Raw genomic sequence first — 21,374 nt, 5'->3', positions numbered from 1 at the left:
GGTAGAGTGTAGTGTTGGGCTGGTTAGGGGTAGAGTGTAGTGTTGGGCTGGTTAGGGTTGTGCTGGTTAGGGGTAGAGTGTAGTGTTGGGCTGGTTAGGGTAGAGTGTGGGGTTGGGCTGGTTAGGGTAGAGTGTAGTGTTGGGCTGGTTAGGGTAGAGTGTAGTGTTTGGCTGATTAGGGTAGAGTGTAGTGCTGGGCTGGTTAGGGTAGAGTGTAGTGTAGTGTTGGGCTGGTTAGGGCAGAGTGTAGTTTTGGGCTGGTTAGGGTAGAGTGTAGTGTTGGGCTGGTTAGGGGTAGAGTGTAGTGTTGGGCTGGGCTGGTTAGGGTAGAGTGTAGTGTTGGGCTGGTTAGGGCAGAGTGTAGGGTTGGGCTGGTTAGGGTAGAGTGTAGTGTTGGGCTGGTAAGGGTAGAGTGTAGTGTTGGTCTGGTTAGGGTAGAGTGTAGGGTTGGGCTGGTTAGGGTAGAGTGTAGTGTTGGGCTGGTTATGGTAGAGTGTAGTGTTGGGCTGGTTAGGGGTAGAGTGTAGTGTTGACCTGGTTAGGGGTAGAGTGTAGTGTTGGGCTGGTTAGGGTAGAGTGTAGTGTTGGGCTGGTTAGGGTAGAGTGTAGTGTTGGGCTGGTTAGGGTAGAGTGTAGTGTTGGGCTGGTTAGGGGTAGAGTGTAGTGTTGGGCTGGTTAGGGTAGAGTGTAGTGTTGGGCTGGTTAGGGTAGAGTGTAGTGTTGGGCTGGTTAGGGTAGAGTGTAGTGTTGGGCTGGTTAGAGGTAGAGTGTAGTGTTGGGCTGGTTAGGTTAGGTAGGGGTCTCCAACCATGTTCCTGGAGAGCTACCCTCCTGTAGGTTTTTCACTCCAACCCCAGTTGTAACTAACCTGGTACAGTTTATCAACCAACTAATTATAATAATCAGGTGTGCTAGATTAGTGTTGGAGTGAAAATGTACAGGATCAGGGTTGGAGAGCTCTGTGGTAGAATGTAGCGTTCCTTTGCTCTCAACTGGAAAAAGACTTACAGAATCTCCAGGCTGAGCAAGACTTAAAAAGTGCCATGTTCTCGTTATATTTCTGAGGATCTGATTAGAAATAGAACAGAAATATAAATGCAACATGTAAACATTTCAACGATTTACAGTTCATTTAAAAGGGAATCAGTCAATTGAAATAAATTCATTAGGCGCTAATCTATCGATTTCACATGACTGGGAATACAGATATGCATCTGTTGGTCACAGATACCTTGAAATAAAAAGGTAGGGGTGTGAATCAGAAAACCAGTCAGTATCTGGTGTGACCACCATTTGCCTCATGCAGTGTGACACATCACCTTCGCATAGAGTTGATCAGGCTGTTGATTGTGGCCTGTGGAATGTTGTCCCACTCCTCTTCAATGGCTGTGCAAAGTTGCTGGATATTGGCAGGAACTGGAACACGCTCTCGTACACGTCGTTCCTGAGCATCCCAAACATGCTCAATGGGTGACACGTCTGGTGTGTATGCAGGTCATAGAAGAACATGTTCAGCTTCTAGGAATTGTGTCCAGATCATTGTGACATGGGGCTGTGCATTATCATGCCGGAACATGAGGTGATGGCGGCAGATGAATGGCACGACAATGGAACTCGGGATCTCGTCACGGTATCTCTGTGTATTCAAGTTGCCATCGATAAAATGCAATTGTGTTCGTTGTCTGTAGCTTATGCCTGCCCATATCATAACCCCACCGCCACCATGGGGCGCTCTGTTCACAACGTTGACATCAGCAAACCGCTTGCCGACACGACGCCATACACGTGGTCTGCGGTTGTGAGGCCGGTTTGACGTACTGCCAAATTCTCATAAATTACTGTGGAGGCGGCTTATGGTTGAGAAATTAACATGAAATTATCTGGCAACAGCTCTGGTGGGGTGGACATTCCTGGAGGCAACATGCCAATTGCATGCTCCCTCAACTTGAGACATCTGTGGCATTGTGTTGTGTGACAAAACTACACATTTTAGTGACCTTTTATTGGCCCCAGCACAAGGTGCACCTGTGTAATGATCATGTTGTTTAATACATTTCTTCATATGCCACACCTGTCAGGTGGATGGATTATCTGGGCAAAGTAGAAATGCTCACTTAACAGGGATGTAAACAAATTTGTGCACAAAATTGGAGAGAATAAGCTTTTTGTGCGTATGGAACATTTCTGGGATCTTTTATTTTAGCTCATGAAAGATGGGACCAACACTTTACATGTTGCGTTTATATTTTTGTTCAGTGTAGAAGAGGAAAGTAACTCTTCTTAATATATCACCTAGGGCTTGGCGGTATACTGTATTTGACTATATACCGGTATTGATGCACAGACCAGTTTGAGTTTTTACTTTATCTTCTGTAACGGTATTTGAATGTTTGGTTTGTTAAATCTCCATGCTGCTTTCCACGCAGACCTAGCATCACCCCTTTCACTCAAGGATGTGTTGTTGTTCGACATGTTGATGACAACGATGCTATTTCCGCTTTGCTTCTTAGTATAAATTCACAAGCGTTCCTATAATTCCAAACAACTTGTTTGTCTTTTCTTAGGAAGTTGTGGCTAAATCGTGTTAACCGCTAATGCTAATCGCTAGTTCGTGTTAGCTACTAATGCTAATCGCTAGTTAGATGGTTAGCTAGCTAGCTAATAAATGTACTGAGTCAGAGCAAACGTGGCTAACTATACAGCCTGATACCAGTGATGGCGTAGGCTTAAATCAGCATGATGTTTGTGCAGCAGTATCTTAAAAATCAAAGAGGAATATGCAAAGCATGAATATGTTAGCTACATTTTTATTTTTTTTATTTTATTTCACCTTTATTTAACCAGGTAGGCTAGTTGAGAACAAGTTCTCATTTGCAACTGCGACCTGGCCAAGATAAAGCATAGCAGTGTGAACAGACAACACAGAGTTACACATGGAGTAAACAATAAACAAGTCAATAACATGGTAGAAAAAAAAAAGAGAATCTATATACAATGTGTGCAAAAGGCATGAGGTAGGCAATAAATCGAATAATTACAATTTAGCAGATTAACACTGGAGTGATAAATCATCAGATGATCATGTGCAAGAAGAGATACTGGTGTGCAAAAGAGCAGAAAAGTAAATAAATAAAAGCAGTATGGGGGGTGAGGTAGGTAAATTGGGTGGGTAGTTTACAGATGGACTATGTACAGCTGCAGCGATCGGTTAGCTGCTCGGATAGCAGATTTTTAAAGTTGTTGAGGGAGATAAAAGTCTCCAACTTCAGAGATTTTTGCAATTCGTTCCAGTCGCAGGCAGCAGAGAACTGGAAGGAAAGGCGTCCAAATGAGGTTTTGGCTTTAGGGATGATCAGTGAGATACACCTGCTGGAGCGCGTGTTGCGGGTGGGTGTAGCCATCGTGACCAGTGAACTGAGATAAGGCGGCACTTTACCTAGCATAGCCTTGTAGATGACCTGGAGCCAGTGGGTCTGACGACGAACATGTAGCGAGGGCCAGCCGACTAGGGCATACAGGTCGCAGTGGTGGGTCGTATAAGGTGCTTTAGTAACAAAACGAATGGCACTGTGATAAACTGCATCCAGTTTGCTGAGTAGAGTATTGGAAGCTATTTTGTAGATGACATCGCCGAAGTCGAGGATCGGTAGGATAGTCAGTTTTACTAGGGTAAGTTTGGCGGCGTGAGTGAAGGAGGCTTTGTTGCGGAATAGAAAGCCGATTCTTGCTTTGATTTTGGATTGGAGATGTTTGATATGAGTCTGGAAGGAGAGTTTGCAGTCTAGCCAGACACCTAGGTACTTATAGATGTCCACATATTCTAGGTCGGAACCGTCCAGGGTGGTGATGCTAGTCGGGCGTGCGGGTGCAGGCAGCGAACGGTTGAAAAGCATGCATTTGGTTTTACTAGCGTTTAAGAGCAGTTGGAGGCCACGGAAGGAGTGTTGTATGGCATTGAAGCTCGTTTGGAGGTTAGATAGTACAGTGTCCAAGGAAGGGCCGGAAGTATATAGAATGGTGTCGTCTGCGTAGAGGTGGATCAGGGAATCGCCCGCAGCAAGAGCAACATCATTGATGTATACAGAGAAAAGAGTCGGCCCGAGAATTGAACCCTGTGGTACCCCCATAGAGACTGCCAGAGGACCGGACAACATGCCCTCCGATTTGACACACTGAACTCTGTCTGCAAAGTAGTTGGTGAACCAGGCAAGGCAGTCATTAGAAAAACCGAGGCTACTGAGTCTGCCGATAAGAATATGGTGATTGACAGAGTCGAAAGCCTTGGCCAGGTCGATGAAGACGGCTGCACAGTAATGTCTTTTATCGATGGCGGTTATGATATCGTTTAGTACCTTGAGCGTGGCTGAGGTGCACCCATGACCGGCTCGGAAACCGGATTGCACAGCGGAGAAGGTACGGTGGGATTCGAGATGGTCAGTGATCTGTTTGTTGACTTGGCTTTCGAAGATCTTAGATAGGCAGGGCAGGATGGATATAGGTCTGTAACAGTTTGGGTCCAGGGTGTCTCCCCCTTTGAAGAGGGGGATGACCGCGGCAGCTTTCCAATCCTTGGGGATCTCAGAAGATACGAAGGAGAGGTTGAACAGGCTGGTGATAGGGGGTGCGACAATGGCGGCGGACAGTTTCAGAAATAGGGGGTCCAGATTGTCAAGCCCAGCTGATTTGTATGGGTCCAGGTTTTCCAGCTCTTTCAGAACATCTGCTATCTGGATTTGGGTAAAGGAGAAGCTGGGGAGGCTTGGGCGAGTAGCAGCGGAGGGGGCGGGGCTGTTGGCCAAGGTTGGAGTCGCCAGGAGGAAGGCATGGCCAGCCATTGAGAAATGCTTGTTGAAGTCTTCGATTATCACGGATTTATCGGTGGTGACCGTGTTACCTAGCCTCAGTGCAGTGGGCAGCTGGGAGGAGGTGCTCTTGTTCTCCATGGACTTTACAGTATCCCAGAACTTTTTGGAGTTAGAGCTACAGGATGCAAATTTCTGCTTGAAAAAGCTGGCCTTTGCTTTCCTGACTGACTGCGTGTATTGGTTCCTGACTTCCCTGAACAGTTGCATATCGCGGGGGCTCTTCGATGCTATTGCAGTTCGCCACAGGATGTTTTTGTGCTGGTCGAGGGCAGTCAGGTCTGGAGTGAACCAAGGGCTATATCTGTTCTTGGTTCTGCATTTTTTGAACGGAGCATGCTTGTCTAATATGGTGAGGAAGTAACATTTAAAGAATGACCAGGCATCCTCAACTGACGGGATGAGGTCAATATCCTTCCAGGGTACCCGGGCCAGGTCGATTAGAAAGGCCTGCTCGCAGAAGTGTTTTAGGGAGCGTTTGACAGTGATGAGGGGTGGTCGTTTGACCGCGGACCCGTGGCGGATACAGGCAATGAGGCAGTGATCGCTGAGATCTTGATTGAAGACAGCAGAGGTGTATTTGGAGGGCAGGTTGGTCAGGATAATGTCTATTAGGGTGCCCATGTTTACGGATTTAGGGTTGTACCTGGTGGGTTCCTTGATGATTTGTGTGAGATTGAGGGCATCAAGCTTGGATTGTAGGACTGCCGGGGTGTTAAGCATATCCCAGTTTAGGTCACCTAACAGAACAAACTCTGAAGCTAGATGGGGAGCGATCAATTCACAGATGGTGTCCAGGGCACAGCTGGGAGCTGAGGGGGGTCGGTAGCAGGCGGCAACAGTGAGAGACTTATTTCTGGAGAGATTAATTTTTAAAATTAGAAGTTCGAACTGTTTGGGCATAGACCTGGAAAGTATGACTTTGCAGGCTATCTCTGCAGTAGATTGCAACTCCTCCCCCTTTGGCAGTTCTATCTTGACGGAAAGTGTTATAGTTGGGTATGGAAATCTCAGAATTTTTGGTGGCCTTCCTAAGCCAGGATTCGGACACGGCAAGGACATCAGGGTTGGCAGAGTGTGCTAAAGCGGTGAGTAAGGCAAACTTAGGGAGGAGGCTTCTGATGTTGACATGCATGAGGCCAAGGCTTTTTCGATCACAGAAGTCAACAAATGAGGGTGACTGGGGACATGCAGGGCCTGGGTTTACCTCCACATCACCCGAGGAACAGAGGAGTAGTAGGATGAGGGTGCGGCTAAAGGCTATCAAAACTGGTCGCCTAGAGCGTTGGGGACAAAGAATAAAAGGAGCAGATTTATGGGCGTGGTAGAATAGATTCTGGGCATAATGTGCAGACAGGGGTATGGTGGGGCGTGGGTACAGCGGAGGCAAGCCCAGGCACTGGGTGATGATAAGAGAGGTTGTATCTCTGGACATGCTGGTCTCAATGGGTGAGGTCACCGCATGTGTGGGGGGTGGGACAAAGGAGGTATCGGAGGTACGGAGAGTGGAACTACGGGGTCCATTGCAAACCAAAACAATGATAACTAGCCTGAACAACAGTATGCAAGGCATATTGATATTTGAGGGAGACATACAATAAGGCATAAAGTGATTGCAGGTCTTGATTGGGAGAGCTAGCTAAAACAACAGGTGAGATAACAGCAGCTAGTCAGTTAACACAGCAGCAGCAGGTAAAAATGGCGACGGCTAGGCAGAGAGGGTCGGATTAACTACACACAGATCCTGAGTTAAAGCACAGAGCCGACAGATAAAACACAAATAAACGGAATGGAGTACCGTGAATTACCGAAGTAAAGAGAAAAGATTTAATGTGGCCAAAGATTACAGGGTCACCTAGGAAACACTGACCAACACTTTGGTTTCTAACCTGTCAAAATAACTCCTCCCTGGCATTTTCATTTGTTGTCATGTCAAACAACGCTGTATTCAAGGTGTCCACTATTATATTATTTTTCATAAAATATATATATTTTTTTTTTTTTTTTGGCATTTTTTATGATTATACAGATAACAGACCGAACGGATATAAGGCAGAACACACACGCATCCCCTAGCAAAGCGGATCAAACCCACCCCAACCCCCCCATGCTCTCTCAGAGCCCCAAAACAAGACTTAAAGCAGGTATACAATGAATAATATAATCAAATAATACAAAACAAATACAAAAAGTACAAAAAAAATAGTAAAAATAATGTTCCAAATTCTAATTTGGGTTGGTTTATGGAGTTGTGAAATTAGCTGGGTCCATGTCTTCTACAAAGGATAGGAAAGGTTACCAGATATTATAAAATGTAATTGCAGATCCCCTAACAGAGTAGCGTATTTTCTCTAGTTAGAGATGTTGCAAAACTTTCTTTGTCCAATGGTTAAAAGTAGGAGGAAACCGATCCTTCCACTTAAAGAGTATAAGACGTCTAGCTAGAAGAGTACTACATACCAGCATGTTGCCCATATAACTGTTTAGAGGGGCCTCCTGCGGTGCCACTCCATATAACTATTTAGAGGGGCCTCCTGTGGTGCCACTCCATACAACTGTTTAGAGGGGCCTCCTGCGGTGCCACTCCATACAACTATTTAGAGGGGCCTCCTGTGGTGCCACTCCATACAACTGTTTAGAGGGGCCTCCTGCGGTGCCACTCCATATAACTATTTAGAGGGGCCTCCTGTGGTGCCACTCCATACAACTGTTTAGAGGGGCCTCCTGCGGTGCCACTCTATAGAACTGTTTAGAGGGGCCTCCTGCGGTGCCACTCTATAGAACTGTTTAGAGGGGCCTCCTGCGGTGCCACTCTATAGAACTGTTTAGAGGGGCCTCCTGCGGTGCCACTCCATATAACTATTTAGAGGGGCCTCCTGTGGTGCCACTCCATATAACTGTTTAGAGGGGCCTCCTGCGGTGCCACTCCATATAACTATTTAGAGGGGCCTCCTGTGGTGCCACTCCATATAACTGTTTAGAGAGGCCTCCTGTGGTGCCACTCCATATAACTGTTTAGAGGGGCCTCCTGCGGTGCCACTCCATAGAACTGTTTAGAGGGGCCTCCTGCGGTGCCACTCCATATAACTATTTAGAGGGGCCTCCTGTGGTGCCACTCCATATAACTGTTTAGAGAGGCCTCCTGTGGTGCCACTCCATATAACTATTTAGAGGGGCCTCCTGTGGTGCCACTCCATAGAACTGTTTAGAGGGGCCTCCTGCGGTGCCACTCCATATAACTGTTTAGAGGGGCCTCCTGTGGTGCCACTCCATAGAACTGTTTAGAGGGGCCTCCTGCGGTGCCACTCCATAGAACTGGTTAGAGGGGCCTCCTGTGGTGCCACTCCATAGAACTGGTTAGAGGGGCCTCCTGTGGTGCCACTCCATATAACTGTTTAGAGGGGCCTCCTGTGGTGCCACTCCATAGAACTGTTTAGAGGGGCCTCCTGTGGTGCCACTCCATAGAACTGTTTAGAGGGGCCTCCTGCGGTGCCACTCCATAGAACTGTTTAGAGGGGCCTCCTGCGGTGCCACTCCATAGAACTGTTTAGAGGGGCCTCCTGCGGTGCCACTCCATAGAACTGTTTAGAGGGGCCTCCTGCGGTGCCACTCCATAGAACTGTTTAGAGGGGCCTCCTGTGGTGCCACTCCATAGAACTGTTTAGAGGGGCCTCCTGCGGTGCCACTCCATAGAACTGTTTAGAGGGACCTCCTGCGGTGCCACTCCATAGAACTGGTTAGAGGGGCCTCCTGTGGTGCCACTCCATAGAACTGTTTAGAGGGGCCTCCTGCGGTGCCACTCCATAGAACTGTTTAGAGGGGCCTCCTGTGGTGCCACTCCATTGAACTGGTTAGAGGGGCCTCCTGTGGTGCCACTCCATAGAACTGTTTAGAGGGGCCTCCTGCGGTGCCACTCCATAGAACTGTTTAGAGGGGCCTCCTGTGGTGCCACTCCATATAACTGGTTAGAGGGGTCTCCTGTGGTGCCACTCCATAGAACTGTTTAGAGGGGCCTCCTGTGGTGCCACTCCATAGAACTGGTTAGAGGGGCCTCCTGTGGTGCCACTCTATAGAACTGTTTAGAGGGGCCTCCTGTGGTGCCACTCCATAGAACTGTTTAGAGGGGCCTCCTGTGGTGCCACTCTGAATGATGCAATAAAGGCAGAAGGTTCTATAGGTCTCTCCAGTATCTTAGAAAACGTCTCAACAATTGATAACCTGAAATCTCTCATTTTCAGGCATGTACAAAGCATGTGTGATAAAGTAGCAGGAGCCTGCTTACATCGGTCACGAGTGGGATCTATTTCTGGTCTAATCTTGAATAATTTTGCCTTTGACCAATGCAACTGATTAACTATTTCAAATTGAATTACAGCATGTCTTAGACATATAGATGAAGAATGTATTCTCTAAAGCATTCTCTTGTCTGAATGTTATTCACCTAAATCCTCTTCCTATTGGTTATTAAGAGAGTTCAGGGAATCCAGATTCTGCGAGTTTAATAATGTATAGATCAAGCTTCAGGGTTTTGAGTTATGGGAAGTAACTCAAGGATGAAGATACAAAACTACGCAATTGCAGGTATCTAAAGAAATGGGATCTAGGAATATAGAATTGTTGTACCAAGTGTTCAAAAAGATGCAAAATCCATATCAATGTACAAGTCGTTCAGTGAGGAGATCCCTTTTCCAGACCAGATATGAAACGCCTGGTCTAATAATGATGGACAGAATGTATGGATCTTTAATAATGGGGCAGAAGTTGAAAATTCACTGAGATCAAACGATCACCTGAACTGTTTCCAGATTTTTAGAGAATGTTTCACAATAATGTTTTTAGTGTATTTGCAAACAGGCTCAGCTGATGCAAGATTTGAGAGAGTTCTGTCATCCAATATAGAACGATTCTTATATTAGCTGCCCAGTAATAATATTGAAAGTTCGGAAGTGCTAGACCACCCTGGGGAGAGAAATCTCTGCAATACGTTCTTACATATCTAAGGGTTTTTCTTGTTCCAGATAAAAGCAGATATCAGTTTATCTATGGAGATTAAGAAATATTTTATCAGAAACATAGAAATACATTGAAATAAGTATAAAAACTTAGGTAATACGTTCATTTTAACAGTGTTAACTTCTTGCAACTATAGGGGGTGCTGTTCCGCATTAGCATATTTGGGTCTCCAAATTAAACTGCCTCGTGCTAAATTCTTGATCGTACAATATGCATATTATTGTTATTATTGGATAGAAAACACCTTCTAGTTTCTATAGAAGTTGGAATTTTGTCTCTGAGTGGTACAGAACAAAATCTACAGCACTTTTCATGACAGGGGTCAGATTCCAGAAATTTTTACCCCTGATCTGGAGTCTGTTTTTAAGGCGACAGTGAATGCTATGAAGAAACCGACACTGCCTACGTCTTCCTCTGGGTGTCTGTACGTCATCACGTTTTGAATGGAGTCTATTGCACAATCCCAGCCATTATAAAACCACAAAATGTATAGGGACCGCCCTTTCTCGTCGCGCGCCTGAAGCGTGAAGGACATCGGACTTGCCTCATTCCAAATCCTTGTCTAACCAGCAATATTTCTCCGGTCATGTTTTCAGTCGTTATAGTTGTTAAAAACATCATAATGTAGTTAATTTGAACCGTTTTATAGCAATTTATATCCGTTTAGTGCGATTTTGAGGAATTTCTTTGTTGTGCACTCTGAAACTTTGGACACGTTTTGGGGTCCCGTTCGATCGTTAGTGGATATTTCGAAGGACAGAGGACATCTATCGACCAAAAGACGTTTATAACATAGAAAGGATACATTGCCCAAGAATATGATGGAAGAACAGCTCAAAGTAAGCAATATTTAATATGATAAATTGTTGTTCTGTCGAAATATTTTAAACGCATATTTCGCCATTTTGTTTGGTATAGCTTCACTTGGCGAACCCTGTATTGAAAAGTAAGGATAATTTTAAAAATGTAAATCAGCGGTTGCATTAAGAACTAATTTGTCTTTCGATTCCTGTCAACCCTGTATTTTTTAGTCAAGTATATGATTAGCTTTCGATTAAACTAGATCACTCTGAAAGCTGACGTTCCTCATTTTGAGGCTTGAGTTGTGACTATTTCCATTGTATAACCACGGTTTTGTATGGCTAAATATGCACCTTTTCGAACAAACTGTATATGTATGTTGTAAAATGATGTTACAGGAGTGTCATCGGAAGAATTCTGAGAAGGTTAGTGAAAAAATTAATATATTTTGGCGGTGATTACGTTATAGCGCTCTTTGGCTGGAATCGATGCTCTGGTAACGTTTGCACATGTGGTATGCTAACTTATCGATTTATTGTGTTTTCGCTGAAAAACGCTTAGAAAATCTGAAATATGGTCTGAAATCACAAGAACTGGGTCTTTCCATTGCTATGCTTTGTCTATTTTTATGAAATGTTTTATGATGAGTAAATTGGTCATACACGTTGCTCTATCTAGTAATTCTAGTCGATTTGTGATGGTCGGTGCAATTGTAAACTGTGATTTCTACCTGAAATATGCACTTTTTTCTAACAAAAACTATCCTATACCATGAATATGTTATCAGACTGTCATCTGATGGTTTTTTTTATAGGTTATTGGCTATCAATATCTTAGTTGAGCCGAATTGGTGATAGCACCTGAAGGAGTAAGAAACTGATGGAGTTAGAATAGTGGTGTATTTTGCTAACGTGTTTAGCTAATAGATTTACATATTTTGTCTTCCCTGTAAAACATTTTAAAAATCTGAAATGGTGGCTTTATTCACAAGATCTGTATCTTTCATCTGGTGTCTTGGACTTGTGATTTAATGATATTTAGATGCTACTATCTACTTGTGAAGCTATGCTAGCTATGCTAATCAGTGTGTGGGGGGGGGTGGGGGGTGATCCCGGACCCGGGGTAGAGGCTCGTGAAAGGTTAATTGTTCCCCCCAAAGAAAGAGAAAGTAAATCACAGCATTCAAGATCCTGTTTCAGGTGAAGGGAAATTTCAAGGGAGGGAAAATTGGCTTTATAGAGATCTTTGAAATTCCCAAATATTTCAATTTCTGTCTAGTCACTCTTGGAGGGCACATGACTAAAATAAGTTTGCATGGCAGAAGGATTAGACATCAATAGACTTTTTTGTAGATTAACCTTCAACCCGGATATTTTACCAACTGTCTTTAGTAGAACCTGGACCTCTGGAAGACCAGTTAAAGGGTCAAACATATATAATAGCATGTCATCTGCATAGAGTGAAACTTTATGCTCTAAGGTCCCCTCTTCGAATACGTTTGATAGTGGTGTGATTACCTTGTTTCTATGGCTAAAGGCTCAATTACGATGTCAAACAGCTGAGGGGATAGAGGACAACCCTGTCTTGTCCCACATTGAAGTTGGAAATAGGATGAAAGGTTATTATTTGTGCGCACTGCAGCCAAAGGGGAGGAGTAAAGGACTTTGATCCAGGACATAAAATTGGGACCGCATCCAAACTGTTTGAGAGTATAAAATAGATAATCCCACTCCACCCGATCAAACGCCTTCTCGGCATTAAGTGATAACAACATCTCTGGAGTGTCAGATGAAGAGAGATAATAAAGTATATTTTAAAGACGTCTGATGTTGAAAAAATAATGAAACCTGTTTGATCTGTAGAGATAATGGAGGGGAGGACTGACTCAAAATGGCAGGCAATCATCTTAGAAAGTATCTTTACAGAAATGGGCCTCTTATGAACCACACTCTAGTATTTTTCTTCCTTTTTCAAAATTAGTGAAATACTTGTCTCATTGTTGAGGGTAAAGAGTTTGAGGAGAATGATTCCTCAAATTCGAGTTCATTTTTGACTGCTTGTAACTCCGACTTAATAAAATTAAAGTCCTCACTGAGCTCCTTGAGTATAGATGAAATGCCCGCTCCGAGTGCAGCAAGAATCTCAGCCTTCAAATCCTCTGTGTTAATTTTTTCACCGAGCCGAGGGGAGGAGCCACCGATCCCCCTTGTTGAAGAACTCGAGCTCCTTGTTTAGTGTTTTCTCTTCTGTCAGTGACTCCGCTGAACTTAAACTTTTGCAGGTAATGCGCTATTTACACATTAAAACAAAAATAAAAGTTGAACAAAGTAAAGCATGTCATTCAAAGGCTGTGTTTACTAGTTCTCCTTGGGTCAAAGCGCAAAGAAACTATAAAATAAATGCAATTTCAGCATGAGCTCGGAAAAACGTGACCTACTCCATGGCTTGCTCACTTGCGCCCCCCAGTATTATATTCTAACTATAGAATTAGAATAATCATTCTATTTCCATGATTCCAACAGTTCACCCAAGTGTTTTGATCTAAATCGCAAGTCAAATCGCAATTGCAACATTTGGTAAAAAAATAAGAAAAACTAGATGATTACTTGGATGATGACTTTTCAATTCAGAAAGGATATTTGCACGAAAATAAAATCTTTGACACTTCTCAGTTTAATCAATGACATTCAAATCAGCATTGAAAAACGGTGCAGGTATAAGTTTGTTCCCATAAAGTCAAATTGAACACCCAATATATAGCCAGCTGTGACATTGATTTATGCTGCAATAGATGTTGTTCAATTGGTCACATACATTTTTGTCTTCTTCTAATGCCCTCTTAAGGGGAAAGTAATCTACAAGTAGCTGAATGTAATCAGATTACTTTAAAGAGTTTGGGTAATCCAAAAGTTACGTTACTGATTACAGTTTTGGACAGGTAACTAGTAAACTATAACTAGTAACTGTAACGGATTACATTTAGAAAGTAACCTAGGCAACCCTGACAATCAGAATGGAAAAAGACCCATTGAAACCACTTAGAATGTATGTGTTTCCACCCTAGGATCACTCACTACTCATATACCACCCTGGGATCACTCACTACTCATATACCACCCTGGGATCACTCACTACTCATATACCACCCTAGGATCACTCACTACTCATATACCACCCTGGGATCACTCACTACTCATATACCACCCTGGGATCACTCACTCCTCATATACCACCCTGGGATCACTCACTACTCATAAAGCACCCTAGGATCACTCACTACTCATATACCACCCTAGGATCACTCACTACTCATATACCACCCTAGGATCACTCACTACTCATATACCACCCTGGGATCACTCACTACTCATATACCACCCTGGGATCACTCACTACTCATATACCACCCTGGGATCACTCACTACTCATATACCACCCTGGGATCACTCACTACTCATATACCACCCTGGGATCACTCACTACTCATATACCACCCTGGGATCACTCACTACTCATATACCACCCTGGGATCACTCACTACTCATATACCACCCTGGGATCACTCACTACTCATATACCACCCTGGGATCACTCACTACTCATATACCACCCTGGGATCACTCACTACTCATATACCACCCTGGGATCACTCACTACTCATATACCACCCTGGGATCACTCACTACTCATAAAGCACCCTGGGATCACTCACTACTCATATACCACCCTGGGATCACTCACTACTCATATACCACCCTGGGATCACTCACTACTCATATACCACCCTGGGATCACTCACTACTCATAAAGCACCCTAGGATCACTCACTACTCATAAAGCACCCTAGGATCACTCACTGCTCATAAAGCACCCTAGGATCACTCACTACTCATAAAGCACCCTAGGATCACTCACTACTCATAAAGCACCCTAGGATCACTCACTACTCATAAAGCACCCTAGGATCACTCACTACTCATAAATCACCCTAGGATCAATCTCTTACTCATAAAGCACCCTAGGATCACTCACTTACTCATAAAGCAAATGTAGAGCTTTTATTATTCAAAAACATAAAATACCATCAAACACCGTCATAAATTTCAAAAATACAGTGATATGATATTTTGGCCATATCGCCAAGCTCTAATATCACCCATGGTTCGGTCATTGTTTTCCAAGTTACTAAATGTTTACTTTGTCTGTCTTTTTGATAAGACATTTCAGTTCAAATGATATGTTGCCGTTGTTCTATCAGCACTGGAAAATGGCAATATACAGTGGGGCAAAAAAGTATTTAGTCAGCCACCAATTGTGCAAGTTCTCCCACTTCAAAATATGAGAGAGGCCTGTAATTATCATCATAGGTACACTTCAACTATGACAGACAAAATGAGAAAAAAAAATCCAGAAAATCACATTGTAGGATTTTTAATGAATTTATTTGCAAATTATGGTGGAAAATAAGTATTTTTAGTTAGTGTGCTTTTAGGTTTGGCTGTAAACTGTCGTCAAACTCCTTAGCCAACGTCATCAAACAGCAAACTGTAGATTTTTTTTTCTCGGGACCCCTCAGGCAACAGGCCAAGAGCACTGCAAAGCGGCTTAAAGCAAGCAACCAATCAAGTGGGTTTAATTCTGTGCTTTTTAAAGATCACCAAAATCTCTCTAGTTTAGGAGGTTTAAAATATATCTAGTTTTTTGTGTGTTTGTCACAGACAAACACATTCAGTAGGACAACCATCAGACAAAGAGGGCTTGGTGTGAACAATAAAGTCACTGCCAGGGACCCCATGCTCTGGCAGTGGAATTTAGGCCCTGGAGAGGAATGAAGGCCCTGAAATAGAGGGTCTGTGTCCCAAATGGGACTCTAATCCCTATATAGTGCACGACTTTTGCCCAGAGCCATATGGGGTGCCATTTGGGACACACTAGAGTAGCAGGCTTTATATCCAGAGCAGAGGGGTTAAGTATGTAAAGGTGGCTGTGATGTGTGCTACACTGCATGGTCTCCTCTCTGTGAGGGTATAAAGGAATAAAACCCTTTAGCCAGACAGACACAGGCCCGGTGGAAACAAAACAAAACAAGCTTTCAGAGCAGGAGAAAGCCAATGAGCAGCCAGGGACATGATGTCAGCTTACTACAGACAGGCGTGGTCCAGCCCCGGCCTGAAGCTGTTGGATGCCATTGACAGTCAGTGACCGCTGGTGTAGAAGATCATGGGAGTTATCCCACCTCTGACCTTTATCGTTGTGTGAATCATCATGAATGACTAACTGTGCATTCCAATAGCCTCCTTCGTTTTCCTGGTTCAGTATAGAGTATGTTATCTTATCTTGATTTTTCTAGCCAACCTAGCTGCTGTGCAACTCAGTATTGCTTTGTTTATCGTGACGAGCTATGTCGGTTATATCAATATAAAATGTTGTTTCAGCTAGTAAGGGAACACATGGCGAAATGAACATATGGCACGGCCAAGTTTTAAAATCTGCCAATAAAGTAATTTACAAGACAAAAATACTCTTTTAAGGTAAACTATATATTATAAATATAAAATACTGTTTAAGGTAAACGGTATATTATAAATATAAAAATACTGTTCTAATGTAAACTGAATATTATAAATATGAAAATACTGTTTTAAGGTAAACTGGATATTCTAAATATAAAAATACTGTTCTAATGTAAACTCTATATTATAAATATGAAAATACTGTTTTAAGGTAAACGGTATATTATAAATATTAAAATACTGTTCTAATGTAAACTCTATATTATAAATATGAAAATACTGTTTTAAGGTAAACAGTATATTATAAATATAAAAATACTGTTTTAAGGTAAACTGGATATTATAAATATTAAAATACTGTTTTTAACTGCAACTCTGAACCATTCCTGTCCCTATTTTTCCCCTCTCTGTCTCCTAGGTGACAGAGTTAAACGAGGCCTTGTCCAATGAGGAGAGGAACCTGCTCTCTGTGGCCTATAAGAACGTGGTGGGGGCACGGCGCTCGTCCTGGCGCGTCATCTCCAGCATCGAGCAGAAGACCTCGGTGGACGGCTACGAGAAGAAGGTTGAGATGGTGCGTGCGTACCGCGAGAAGATCGAGAAGGAGCTGGAGACCGTGTGCCAGGACGTGCTCAACCTCCTGGACAACTTCCTGATCAAGAACTGCAACGACACGCAGCACGAGAGCAAAGTGTTTTACCTGAAGATGAAGGGCGACTACTACCGCTACCTGGCCGAGGTGGCCACGGGCGAGAAGAGGGCCGGTGTGGTGGAGTCCTCTGAGAAGTCCTACAGCGAGGCCCATGAGATTAGCAAGGAGCACATGCAGCCCACCCACCCTATCCGCCTGGGTCTGGCTCTCAACTACTCTGTGTTTTACTACGAGATCCAGAATGCACCTGAGCAGGCCTGCCACCTGGCCAAGACCGCCTTCGATGACGCCATCGCTGAGCTAGACACCCTGAATGAGGATTCCTACAAAGACTCTACCCTCATCATGCAGCTGCTACGAGACAACTTGACACTGTGGACGAGCGACCAGCAAGACGACGAGGGTGGCGAGACCAATAACTAGAGAGCCCCTAAAAAGACCCCCGTGTCCTGTATCAGCCAATACACACAACACGCTCACGCACTCAAATGACAACAAACAAAAATAAAACAGTTCTTAGAAATGTTAAAATGTTGGCTGGTGGAACTTTGGTAGCCACAGATGATGATACGATCAGTTCTTTATTTTTCCCAACGAATGTAAAAAGTGAAGAAACTATTTAATTAAAAAGAGTAGGAGGGGAGATGAGTTTAGTTTCTAGTATAGTTTAAAAAAATATATATAATAATAGATAAACCCCTTCCTTCTTGATTGCCTCTGCCACTTTTGTCAAAACACCACTTGAGAATGAAGAAGGTCTGCGGTCAGTGAGTCAGTCAGTCAGTCAGCCAGTGAGTAGAGTGTGGCTGTTGCGTTAGAGACGACACCCTCACACTGGCATGGAGACTGGCATGTTGTTATGTCGTTAGCTACATGAAGTGGAGCTGCTTATTTAACTTATGTGGTAAGGGAGGAGGAACATTCAAAATTGTAAGGGGAGATCGAAGCTTGTGCAAAAATAAAATTAATATATAGAATATTTAAAAAAATACAAAAAAAACTTCATCACCTCGTAAAAAAATAAAGAATTGCAAATAGTTTCCGGAGAGAGTGAAAGAGGTATCGTACCTCTAGCTAGACAACACAGACTTACCAACACGGAATCTAAAAAGTATGCCTCACCCTGTAATCGTAATTGTTGAGTGAAGCCAGGTATTCTCTGTGGTTATTGAACACACATAACCCAATGTTTTGTTCCCATGATGTCAGCGATTGGTTTGGACCCAGTCATCCAGACTAGAGTACTGTAACGAAAGCAGGAGCAGAGGAAACACAGAGACAGTACAGCCCTCTCATGCACTGATATGCTATACAGACATAAACATTTTCAAGCACATAGTTATTATTATAATTACTATTATAATTACTCACCCCTTACCGAGGTTGTCAAGGGTGCCATATTATTAGAATATCAAAATATGCTAATACAATGAAAATGAAAACGCTAAAACTACCAAAATAAATGATATTGTAGAGGAGATCATTTGATATTGTAAGGCAACAGAATTTGCCCTAAATTAAGGTACATTTATGTTTACAACAATTACTTATTGTAGATCTCTGAAATGACACACAGTTGACTGGAACCACACGCTCAACGATACACCTTTTTTGGACAGAGCACTGGCCAATATATAAAAACATTTAGTTTTTGTGTTAACCTTTTTAATTGTCAAAAAATGCACTTGCCTATCATATTGTTCCTCGAGTGTAAAACGATAACCACTCCAATATTCTCCATAATATAATATTGTGCATGCTGGTGATGTATTTACCGACAGTAACTTGCCTGCATTGTTATTAACCTATACTGTAGACATGAAGTATTCATATGAACATGAAATGACTAGATTTCAATCTGATTTATTTTCTATTTATACTTTATATTGGATTGTTGAACATTTATTTTTAATCTTTGTTTTCTTTACTCCATTCGCTGGAAGTACACTATACCAAAAACAGTGATTGTTAACATTAAATTAATCTGTAATGGACATTGCTATTGTGACATGCAATTATTGTATTTGGTTTCTACTAAACAAAGGGGGAGGCATGAGGGGAGGGGGGGTGAGATAAAAGAAACAAAACACCAGTGTTAGCTTGACCTTTGACATTACCATCTGGTGTTTTTGTCATAGTAACATATAATGATCACATTGTAAAATAGTTGATGAATTTATCTTAATGACCTTTCTGTTAGTGCTTTTGAATGTCATTATGTCATTATTATTATTATTGCAGTGAGATAGTCCAGATGAAACAGTGTTTTGTTTTTCTTACGTAGGAATTCACTCACGGACCTGGTATCTTAATGTGAGTCATGTAGTGGTGACTCAACAGAAAAATAATAACAGTTATAAAATGACAACAATAATACAACTGTAATTTAAATATTACAAAGCTCTTCAAAACACATTTCAGTGCTGCTGTTGTTAGATTCATATCAACCATGTAGGTGTTTGGCCTTTTGCGATTATTTTCTGATGATTTTGGCTTTGTTTTTTGTTTTTGATCATGTTTCTTCTTCATGATTATTCTGAAGGTGCTCCATAGATTGCCATGGCGATATAATGAACACTGTTTTAGAGGCAGACGTAGTACTGTGATGTTGTTCACTACAGTTAGCTAGGTAGGTAGATATATAGGCGGATAGATTTAATTCTACATTGATTGTACACTAAATACAGTTGTACATTTGATATAGTATATTATAAGATGTATTTTAAGGCGTGTATAATGCCTGCTGTTAACACCTCTCTTGCGTCTGATGTCAGTGCAGTTGTACATTTCTTCATGAATGGCTAGATAAATAGGTAGGTAGCTAGATAAATAGGTAGGTAGGTAGCTAGATATTGTAGGTAGGTAGGTAGATATTGTAGGTAGGTAGTTAGATATTGTAGGTAGGTGGTTAGATATTGTAGGTAGGTAGGTAGGTAGATATTGTAGGTAGGTAGGTATATATCTTCTAGGTAGGTAGATAGATACATATTGTAGGTAAGTAGGTACTCTAGGGAGATATATATTGTAGGTAGGTAGGTAGGTACTCTAGGTAGATAGATATTGTAGATAGATAGGTACTCTTAAGAATATAGCTATTATAGATAGGTAGGTACTCTAGGTAGATAGATATTGTAGATAGATATTATAGATAGGTAGGTACTCTAGGTAGATAGATATTGTAGATAGATATTATAGATAGGTAGGTACTCTAGGTAGATAGATAGTATAGATAGGTAGGTACTCTAGGTATATAGATAGTATAGATAGGTAGGTACTCTAGGTAGATAGATATTATAGATATGTAGGTACTCTAGGTAGATAGATATTGTAGATAGATATTGTAGGTAGGTAGGTAGGTACTCTAGGTAGATAGATATTGTAGATATATATTGTAGGTAGATAGATATTGTAGATAGATATTGTAGGTAGGTAGGTAGGTACTCTAGGTAGATAGATATTGTAGATATATATTGTAGGTAGATAGATATTGTAGATAGATAGATATTGTAGGTAGATAAATATTTTTGTAGTTTGACGTTTACAAATTATAACGTCTACATTTTGGAATAGAAACAACAAGCCACAGATGCTTATATCTCGTCTGCAGAAAACCTGCAGTGACTTAACTTAGTGTACTGTCAACCCCACACCATTGGTTTAACTTCCCATCTGCTGATGACACATCCTGAAAGACACACAGCTGGTTTTCCTCAGCGTGACATCATCAAACTGCAACATACTCGGCTCGACCTCGAAACACAGTGATGATTTAACTTAAAGGTTGTCTGTCCTGCAACTGTACAGCGAAGTGAAATTTATTTATTTATTTGTAATTTTTGGGGGGGGACCTATTTATATTTTGCAGATTAATTTGCTAGTGCAACCACTCTTTGGGTTCTCCACATACCACTATGTTTTCACAGGTAAACATAGATCAACCGATCAATCCCCGTAGAAAGAACTATGACAAGTACTGTGGCAGGTTTGCCATCAAAATTGATGAACCAGCAAACAGTTAAAAATCTTATTTCCAAAAGTATGACTCTTCTATACCTTAAAGTTCTGATCACACCTGACCTGGCTGAAGGTTAGGATACCCCGATGACTGCAAACCCAATGTATTCTCCTCCAACAAATACAACGCTGGTATGTAGCAATAAACTGTTGCTTCATTGAAAATGCATCTGAATACACAATTATTTCAGCTCAAGATTGATGGGAATACACACAGACCTATAGGAGCCAGGCTTCACCTCACCTTGTCGCCCAAGTCATACACTATTATATACATCACATACAGGAAAGTATAGGAAGGAGTATAGGCTGGGGTAGAGGAAGGAGTACAGGAAGTAGAGGAAGGAGTAGAGGAAGTAGAGGAAGTATAGGAAGGAGTAGAGGAAGTATAGGAAGGAGTAGAGGAAGTATAGGAAGGAGTAGAGGAAGGAGTATAGGAAGGAGTATAGGAAGTATAGGAAGGAGTATAGGAAGGAGTATAGGAATAAGTAGAGGAAGGAGTATAGGAAGGAGTAGAGT

At 42.3% G+C, this 21,374-nt stretch overlaps 1 protein-coding gene across 1 annotated transcript in view; it reads left to right on the top strand.

Annotated features, from left to right (window-relative positions):
* ywhag1 (3-monooxygenase/tryptophan 5-monooxygenase activation protein, gamma polypeptide 1) overlaps positions 1-18,835 on the top strand; it is a 38,843-nt gene extending 20,008 nt beyond the window's left edge. Inside the window, exon 2 of the mRNA XM_071339724.1 lies at positions 16,608-18,835. Within this exon, the coding sequence (XP_071195825.1) occupies positions 16,608-17,264 (657 nt within the window). The 3' untranslated portion in view covers positions 17,265-18,835. The remainder of the gene's footprint in view (positions 1-16,607) is intronic.
* The last annotated feature ends 2,539 nt before the right edge of the window (positions 18,836-21,374 follow it).

This window comes from Salvelinus alpinus, chromosome 13 (assembly GCF_045679555.1).
Source record: "Salvelinus alpinus chromosome 13, SLU_Salpinus.1, whole genome shotgun sequence".
NCBI lineage: Eukaryota > Metazoa > Chordata > Actinopteri > Salmoniformes > Salmonidae > Salvelinus > Salvelinus alpinus.
The sequence above is the reverse complement of the archived record's forward strand: the minus strand, read 5'-3'. Positions and strand labels throughout refer to the sequence as shown.